Source organism: Helianthus annuus, chromosome 3, assembly GCF_002127325.2.
Source record: "Helianthus annuus cultivar XRQ/B chromosome 3, HanXRQr2.0-SUNRISE, whole genome shotgun sequence".
NCBI lineage: Eukaryota > Viridiplantae > Streptophyta > Magnoliopsida > Asterales > Asteraceae > Helianthus > Helianthus annuus.
The window spans coordinates 153,590,001-153,599,573 of NC_035435.2; the positions used below are offsets into that span (position 1 = coordinate 153,590,001).

Sequence of the window (9,573 nt, forward strand, 5' to 3'; positions counted from 1 at the left end):
CGAAACCACTACATCAAAACCAAAAAAATTAGAGACTAACCCATATGCTACTGGTTGTGCAATCGAGGAAAAGAACCACCATCGATCATTAACCTATAGGTTAGAAATCAACTTACGAAATTGATAGACGGTGGCAAGATCTACAACATTATCGGCCTCATACGTTACCAACAACAACCTGAGATATTGAAGAAGAATGATTAAAAACTTGGTTCATCTATCTTACAATATTTATTGTTTAAGCTCTAAATACCAACAGATCTCACAAGTATATTATAAGCAAGTGCAAATTAATACGTAACGGGTATAAAGGAAAAACTGACACACGTAATCAAAAGAGATGAATTAGAGATTTTGAAAAAAAGGAAAAAGGAAACCACAATTTGACTTCACTCGGTTCAAAACAAATTATACGAAAACATATTATATATATGGTCTGGCTCGTTACCCAAAGAAGTTTACATTTAAACGTAGACTAACTCGAATTTATACCGAAACGTACATAACTATGCACGTTAAAAATGAATTTTAACGAAAATGTATTATATTTGACCTAACTCGTTTCCTAAAAACGTTTACGTCGAAACGTAGAGCAAATCGAATTTATATTAAGGCGTCCATAAAAATATGCTCGTAAAAAATAGTTTTGTAAGTAAATGAAGTACAGGGCTAAACTTGAAACAAACTATTAGTATAAAACTTAATAAAATTACCTAAAAGTGTGCCAAGTAGCACGAATGTCACACCACTGCCAGCGATCACCAACATCGGAAAAGCTTGTAAAAACAAAATAAATAAAAAAGGAAAAAATAACACCGATCGAAAAGCAGACGTGAATCGTTGAACCGCACAACCCGTTTTGACGTGTCAATGCTAAGAAATTAGACCGAAGCGTAAGCGTAAAATGTAGAAAAGAATAACAAAGTCGATTTAGGACCAGCGGGTTACAACGAACCTGTCAAACGGGAAGAAAAAAAAACGTGTTGCGACGGACCTGCAAAACAGGAAAAAATATACAAAAAAAACGTGGAATTTCACACGCACATTGCTGCATGTTAACTCACAAAATTTAGAATGAAACGTAAAACGAAAAAAAAATGTGAAGATTAAAAGTTTGGGGACCAAAGTTGGAAAAAAAATTTTGATGGGTTAAATTTGAAAAGATGAAAAGTTTGGATTAAGAATAAAAAAATCTAAGGGGCTAATATGAAAAGGAAGAAAACCTTTGGGTTACAAATGAAAAATTAACTTTTTTTTTTTTTTGGAAAACTCACCATGCATGGGGTATAACACCTTAATGCCAAAAGATGTTACTAATTTATAGTTGGTAAATTATTATATTATATATTACAAAATAGTGTTTTTTTGTCCTTTTGCTTATATTTTTTTTTTTGTAATTTTATATTTATACCTCTCAATTTTTAGCATTGATAGTTATAACCCCTTAATTTTCTAAAGATTTTGAAATCGAGTTTTATGTGTTTGTTTTTATGTAGATGTGGGTATAAATTCAAGTTGATTTAAGTTTCGACGTAAATTTTTCCCGGAAATGAGTCAGGTCAAACCTAATATGTTTTTATGCTTATTATTATTTACGTTTTCGGTTGTTCTATGTTTTAACGTACATTTTATTTTATTTTCTGCAAATGAGTCGAGTCAAATATAATACGTTTTCGTGTTTATTTTTATGTAGATTTTCAGTTGATCTACGTTTTGACATAATTTTTTTAATGGGACAATTTCCTACATATTAATTAGAAAATTTGATTTTAACAAAAAGTCATGTAAGATGTAGTTGATGTATTTATAAAAATTTAGGAGTTCCTTTTTAGAAGAAAAATAGAAGTTCAAGAGTACAAGAACATGGGTAGCACTCATCTTTGGAAAAACATATACAATATAATACTACAACGTTTCTTATGCCCAATGATAGGTTCCAAGCTGTCTTTCTTTCATTTTATTTATATTTTATGAATATGAATCATGCATGCAATGGTCTTCGAATCCTTGTCTCTGTCGGTGCCCGTTGATTACGCGTCAAAACGAAACTTCGACCATCTTTCTTTCACTTTGTTTTTGTCAGTAAGTGGCTACCTGCTAGGAGTATATATATATACAACCAAACACCTCTCACTGGAATCACCATCACTGAAAGTTCACGATCAAGTTTCCAATCCGGAGTTGCATCTACGGTCAAGTTTTCTAAAGTAACTGTTAGTCTCTAGTTAAGGTACGATTCATTTATCAATATTTTTAAACGAGGTAGGGGTGTAAACGACCCAAGTCGCTTATAAGTTACTTGAAAAAGCTTGCTAAAAGGTATAATCAAGTTGAGCTTAAACGAGTTCGAGTGTGAACTTCATATATTGAATTCGAGTCAGCTCGCACTAGCTTTTTAATTTATGTAGTTTTTATTTAAGATATAAGATATTTTATATAAAATATATAAGTATATACATATATATATGTTTGTAAATACTTATTAAAATAAACGAGTTAAAGAATTAAATAATTATAATAAAAGTTATACGATTAATAAATAAAAACTAGCCGGGTTAGAGCTTGAAAAACTACTCATGAGTTGAGCTCGAGCTCATCTAATGAATGAGCTCGAGCCTAACTTCACATATCGAACTTGTGTCAGCTTACGGACTTTTTATTGATATAGTTTTTATTTAATATATTAAATATATATTTGTACAAAAATAATTTATGTATTCAAATATATGATAAAAGAAATTAATAATATATATATTATATTTTATATAAAAATTACAGGTATATAAATGTATATGTAAATAGTTATAAAATATATAACTAATATATAAATAATTAATAAATAATAAAAAGTCTACGTACAATAAATAAAAAAACAAGCCAGGTTCAAGCTTGAAAAAAACTATTTACGAGCTAGGCTCGAACTTTAGAATTAAATGTGTAAACGAGCCGAGATTAGCCTGAGTTTTCTCAAAGTTTAATGGGTCGAGATCGAGCCAATACAATCTTTGCTCCTCTCGTTTACAACCCTACGTCGTCTTATCACATGCATCACAATTGGATACCTTCTTGATATTTATAAGAAATATTGTGCTTGCTCTTTTCTCATTAACAACATGTATAAATAATATACAAGCAGAATCTCCTATTGACAAGAAGATATACTATCATAAAGATTTATAATCAATTCCTAATATATAAATATATGCTATTATATTAGGAATTGATTGTAAACCTTTATTATTAGTATATCTCCTTATCAATTTATCAATAGGAGGAGATTCTGTTTGTACATTATTTATACAGTGAGAAAAGTGCAAGCACAATATTTCTTATAGTATTGTTTCGAAGGAGGTCGTCAAGAGACCTCGCCTTGTACCCTTTTTTGACCAAGCTAGTTCACGCATTTTAAGGTCAAGAGGTCGCCATTTGTGAAACAATACCAAGAAAATAATACCCTTCTCATGCATGCAATGGGTGGGTGCCCAAAATATAATATAAATATAAACTAAAAATAAATTCTTCTTCATTTGTGTGTGAATTCAAGTATACTTTATGTGGGTGTTTTGACTTTCTGTGGTCAGTTTATGTAGCTTTTGAATCTGTATTTGATAAAGATGTGTTTGATGTAGATGGAAAAAAGTGAAACCCGTGGCATCTTTGATCTATTCATATCTCACCATCATCCTTAAGTATTATTAAATAAAAACCTATAGCAATTTTTATTATTGGGTTTAAATAATTGACTACTATGACCGCAAAAGTCAATACTCCTAATTAAGAAATCTGGGGGAATGTCAATTTTAGATAGGTGGTTGGCAGAATATATTTAATTGAGTGTATAACTATATATACTTATATTTGTGATTCAATTTAATGTATAATTTGTTTTGAATTTTTTAAGGAAATTAAAGGTATGATGAGGGTATGCATAGTTTTAATGAGCTTATTAAGCCTGTTAAGCATTGAAGCTTATGAAGTTGGACTCACTTTTCTGGACAGTGCTGTTGCTCAAGGAGCTGGTAAACTAACTACCTTTATCTTTCCATTTCACTATGAAATATTTTATTTTATATTTTGTTAACCTTTAGTTGATATGCATTTGTTGACTTAAAATTCATGATCATTTTGATCAGTTTGTTTGGATGGAAGTGCCCCTGCATATCATATGGACAAGGGATTCGGTGCAGGAATCGACAACTGGTTGGTTTTCTTTGAGGTTGGTCCATCATTGTCAACTATAATGACTTCAATATGCTTTTCCTTTTGATTTTATATAATTTCTAAATTATGTTTATTATTTGACTATAAAACATGATAAGTGTTGATGTATAACAATCCATAATGGTTAATCAGGGAGGAGGTTGGTGCAACAATGTCACGAATTGCCTTGCCCGTAGAGATACGCGTTTAGGTTCTTCCAAGAAAATGTTAACAACCGAGACCTTCTCAGGGATGTTCCATAACAAGCCTAAATATAACCCAGGTACACCGGCCTTCGGTTATCTTGTTAGATAATTAAAAAAGCAACAAGGGGTTTCTTTTTGTATTTACTTTGTATTATTGTTTTTAGATTTTTACGATTGGAATAGAATCAAGGTTCGGTATTGTGATGGAGCTTCTTTTACCGGCGATGTGGAAGCAGTTGATCCTGTAAGATTTTTATTGAAATAACATTTGATCTTGTAATAATACATGTCACTTCAGCTACTTATAAAAGAAAAGAAAAGAAGTGTTTGTGACCGGCCCAACCCAACCCTTACTAAAATGTTGCAAGTTATGATATGTTGTCCGACCCATTCATCTAAACCGCCCATTTCATATCCTTTGTTTTCCAGAAAACCAATCTTCACTTCAGAGGAGCAAGGATTTTCCGAGCTGTTATTGAAGATTTATTAGCTAAAGGAATGAAGAACGCCAAGAATGTAAACTCATTATTCAGTTTTAACAATTTATTCTCTTTGGTCAAACATATTTGTTTTGACTTAAGTTTCTAACTTAAACATTTATATTGTAGGCCATGCTTGCTGGCTGTTCAGCTGGTGGACTCACTTCCATACTGCAGTGTGATAACTTCAGATCACTTTTACCTGCAACCACTAAAGTGAAATGCCTTTCGGATGCTGGTTTCTTCATTAACGCGTAAGCTTTTATCTAAAATTTTTATTTCATGTTTTCACTTCATTGTCATCGATCTTCAATGTAATAACTTGGCATTATTGGTTCATAAACAGAAAGACGATTATTGGAACAAGTCACATTGAAGGCTTCTACGCAGATGTTGTTAGGACACATGTACCCTTCTAATCCCTTCTTGATTTGTCATTATTTTTCTAATTTGTTATTTATTTTGTCATTAGTTTTTTTTTTTTTTTGACTTATTGTTATTTAAAACTGTCAATATGTAGGGATCGGCTAAAGTTTTATCTCCGGCCTGCACTGCAAAAATGAGTCCTGGTTTGGTAAGAGCGAATGCGGATGTCGTGAAAAATACCTTATAAGTTGGTTCTATTCTGTCGAAACTAACATTTCTTGTTGTTTTCGCAGTGTTTTTTCCCGCAAAATATGGTTGAATACATTAAAACACCAATTTTTTTGATAAACGCCGCTTATGATTCATGGCAGGTTAGACATACCTTCATATATATGAACAACATTAATTAATTAATATATGCATGGGATTCTATAATAGGTTGATTTTCGGGTTTCTTTGATTTAACTGTGATTTATTTTATGTTATAGGTGAAAAATATATTGGCTCCAGGGGTTGCTGATCGAAAAGGCACCTGGCGCGAATGCAAACTTGATATAACAAAGTGTTCGTCTGCTCAACTCAATATCCTTCAAGGTTAACTCTTGTCTCTTTTAATGGCTTTAACGCACAAGATGAAAGTGTTGGGTAATGGGTCAGGTTAAAACGGGTCATTTTAGTATGGGTTGAAACATTCTAATTCCTTTTATAAACAATTAATGAGTTAGTCATGCTTATAAACATTATTATTAAAAGTAGCAAATCTTAAATTTTAAGTAAAACAATGTTATTGAAATTAGTGTATGTGTATGAAAAATTTGACAGGGTACAGACAAGAGTTTCTGAAGGCGTTGACTGGATTCGGTAATTCTCCATCGAGAGGAATGTTCATCAACTCTTGTTATTCACATTGTCAAACTGGAACTCAAGAAACATGGCTGAGAAATGATTCTCCATTGTTAAGCAACACGGTATGTAGTATAATAACATAAGTTCCCATTTCAAGTTAACGTTTTTGCATCTAATGTTTTATTATGTTAACCTTTATAACAGACAATTGCAAAAGCGGTTGGAGACTGGTACTATGAGCGAGGTACATTTCAAAAGATAGATTGTCCATACCCATGTGATAAAACATGCCACAATCGTGTTTTTGAGTAGAAGTTGGCATTGTTTGTTGATATTGAAGAATGGATACAAAGAGCATGGAAGCTAATTTGTATACATGGGTATAGAGGGATGCGTATATCGAATGGTTCAACTTCCTAGAATAGTGGAAGGGTTTTAGTTATAAAGTTTAAGAAATTCAGTCCATTGATGTAAGATATCACCAAAATGTTGTGTTGGTGTGTTCATTGTTCATTTGTTCTTTTATATAATTCTAATCAATAAAATGATGTTCTTATGTAAATTTTGCGTGATCTAGGTGCACTTTACTGTCATGTTTGAGACATTTGGGTATAACTTCTTGTGGACACAAGGGCACATGCACTAATCGACCTTTGTCCCGATTGTTGAGTGTTATGTGCCTTATGTCCAAGGCTTGATGCAAAACTACTATCGAGCCGGGAATCATGCATCATGTGGTGGCGTTGATAGCCGAAAGACAAAAGGGTACATGCACTAATCGGCATTTGTCCCGATTGTTGAGTGTTATGTGCCTTGTGTCCAAGGCTTGATGCAAAACTACTATCGAGCCGGGGGTCTCACTGGAAGCAGCCTCCCTATTCCTACGGGGTAGAGGTAACGCTGTCTACATCTTACCGTCCTCAGACTCTACCTTAGCTTTGCTATTAATGGGATTTACTGAGTATGATGATGATGATTCTTGTGGACACAATACTCAGACATTTAGCGCTGCAAATATTGCTCCATAGTTATATAGTTGTCCTGTATGTGTTGATAAAACTTGCATAATGGACAATGGGAAAATGAACATATATGGCACATCTAAGAACTTTGTCAAAACATGTAACTAAAAAAAAAGGGTGCTTATTTGATTAATAGAATGTAATCACCTGCTACACAAGGAATTTCATTCACTCTAAACACCCCAAATGCATTCCATCCATATCTGTTTTTTTTTTTTAATTTCATTCTCTCCTTCGACCTTCATCACCACCACCACTCCTCGCCATCTTCACCGTAGCGCCGGTACCAATTGACACCCGTCATCGCTTCCACCAGCAATCGACACCTGCCACCGCCTCATGCTGCTGCCATCGCCCACTACACCACCAGCATCTGCGGCCACCACCCGCCACCACTCACCATGGATGTTATTTTGTCTTTTTCTGCCTAACAAACAATATAAAGTAATGAATAATTTTATTCCCACATGATAACCAAACAAGACAATGAAATGGTAATATAAGGCAATGCAATAATCAAGGCTTGAATACCTAGTCAAAACATATGTATAGAATGTATATTTCAGTTAATATCTTTTAGCCTAATTTAGCTCCTGTACTATCTCTCTTTCCATGATGTAATCTGCCTATATAAGGCTCCTTTGTACAGCAATACAACACACAACAGAATTATCATTCTCATACCTGTTATATGGTATCAGAGCTCTAACAAAGCTCCTCCGAGTTACTCCGATCCAAATCCTCTGTTTCTGATCAGCCATGGCAGCCACCACAATCATCAATCTCTCCACCCACACTCACTTCCCCATTCAACTAACCTCCGATAACTTCACTAGTTGGCGGAAACAGGTTCTGGCAACCCTCACTGGCCTAGAACTTGAACAGTTCGTTGATGGCCGTACAACCCCACCACCAAAAATTATCGATAACAAACCCAACCCTAACTATCGCCTATGGTTCCGTCAGGACCAAAATCTCCTCGGTGCTCTGCTCGGAAGCTGCTCAGCCAACATCCTGCCCATTGTCTCGTCCGCTGAAACCTCCCTTGAATTATTCAAACGTCTCACCGAGACCTATGCTGGAGTCTCCAGATCTCGAATCATCTCTCTTCGCTCAAAATTGGCAACCACCACCAAAGGCAACAAACCGGTGGCTGAATACCTTCGGGAAATGAAATCCATCGCCGACGAATTGGCCCTTGCCCAAAAACCAGTCGATGATGATGACCTAATTGTTCACATCATCACTCATCTAGGTGATGATTACAAACAGGTTGTAGCAGCTGTGAAAATGAGAGATACTTCCATTAGTTTCTCTGACTTGTTTGAGAAGCTTGTTGACCATGAGAGGACATTATTGGAAACCACACCATCTCAAATAATTCCCACTGTTAATACCACTCAAAGGCAGCGCCCTTATTCACGTGCATCTGATGGAAGAAGTGGGCTCCATGAGGGGCGAAATTCATACAGGCCCAATAACGTTGGGCCCAGGTCCAATCGTCCTCAACCGAACACCACTTATCGGACTAATCGAAATAATTTGTTTTGCCACTTTTGCAATATCACAGGTCATGACACTAAGGAGTGCAGGAAGCTTACACAGTTTTTAAAAGATCATAATATCTCCAAATCTGCAAATCCGATAGTCAACACTTCAATGGCAAGCTCATCTCACGCACCACCTTCAATGTTTGATAGCGGAGCCTCAAACCATGCTGCCCATGACCAGTCATTTTTACACTCTCTTTCGGAATACGGAGGACCCGATGAAATTGTGTTAGGAAACGGTAAAACTCTTCCCATCTCTCACATTGGTCACTCGTCCATTCCCACTAATACTCGTTCCTTATCATTAAAAGATGTCTTACTTGTCCCTCACTTACGTCATAATCTTGTCTCTGTTGCCAAACTTTGCAAAACTAACAAAGTTTCTGTTGAATTTTTTCCTTTTCATTTCTTGGTGAAGGATCTTCGCACGGGGGCGCCTCTAATGCGGGGAGTGAACATCCATGACGTTTACTATGCTCCTAGTTTCACTCGACACCATCACAAGCAAATCAATTCTAGTACCAAAACATCCGGGTCGCTACTTTTATGGCATCACAAGCTTGGTCATCCGTCAATTAAAGTTCTAAAACCCTTACTTAATAAATTAGGGCTTAATTGTAATAAAAATGTCCCTTTTCATTGTGATGCTTGTTCTATCAATAAAAGCCATAAATTACCTTTTGGTCCAAACTCATTCACAGTCTCCAAACCATTGGAACTTGTCTACTCTGATGTGTGGGGACCTGTCCAAACCTCAAATGATGGTTACACTTACTACGTCATATTTGTTGATTATTTTTCAAAATACACATGGTTATATCCAATGAAACGAAAATCGGATGTTTCCATCCTCTTTCCTCAATTCAAAACCTTAGTTGAAAAATTTTTTGGCACACCCCTCGTC

At 34.9% G+C, this 9,573-nt stretch overlaps 1 protein-coding gene and 1 non-coding gene across 3 annotated transcripts; both read left to right on the forward strand.

Annotated features, from left to right (window-relative positions):
* The first annotated feature begins 2,077 nt into the window (after window positions 1–2,077).
* Window positions 2,078–6,659, forward strand: LOC110930139 (pectin acetylesterase 8). Of its 2 annotated transcripts, none has more exons than XM_022173369.2 (13): window positions 2,078–2,230; window positions 3,902–4,019; window positions 4,134–4,216; window positions 4,354–4,483; window positions 4,571–4,650; window positions 4,836–4,922; window positions 5,015–5,139; window positions 5,232–5,292; window positions 5,406–5,459; window positions 5,545–5,622; window positions 5,740–5,845; window positions 6,074–6,219; window positions 6,302–6,659. In XM_022173369.2, exons 2-13 carry the CDS (start codon window positions 3,914–3,916, stop codon window positions 6,407–6,409), a joined length of 1,164 nt encoding a protein of 387 aa, XP_022029061.1. In that variant the 5' UTR covers window positions 2,078–2,230; window positions 3,902–3,913; the 3' UTR covers window positions 6,410–6,659. The 2 variants fall into 2 exon arrangements, with proteins under 2 accessions (XP_022029061.1, XP_022029062.1); XM_022173370.2 differs by having other exon boundaries at window positions 2,091–2,230; window positions 3,912–4,019.
* A 1,669-nt stretch (window positions 6,660–8,328) lies between these two features.
* LOC118491033 lies at window positions 8,329–8,461 on the forward strand. The gene has a single exon (XR_004890258.1). It is a non-coding gene; the product is annotated as a small nucleolar RNA Z247 (small nucleolar RNA).
* The last annotated feature ends 1,112 nt before the right edge of the window (window positions 8,462–9,573 follow it).

Bases quoted from the DNA above. Each gene is read 5' to 3' on its own strand.
- LOC110930139 (XM_022173369.2), top strand. From the start codon at position 3,914: ATGATGAGGGTATGCATAGTTTTAATGAGCTTATTAAGCCTGTTAAGC. The intron at 4,651-4,835 runs GTAAGATTTTTA...TTTGTTTTCCAG, and splicing joins ATGTGGAAGCAGTTGATCCT to AAAACCAATCTTCACTTCAG. The intron at 5,293-5,405 runs GTACCCTTCTAA...GTCAATATGTAG, and splicing joins CAGATGTTGTTAGGACACAT to GGATCGGCTAAAGTTTTATC.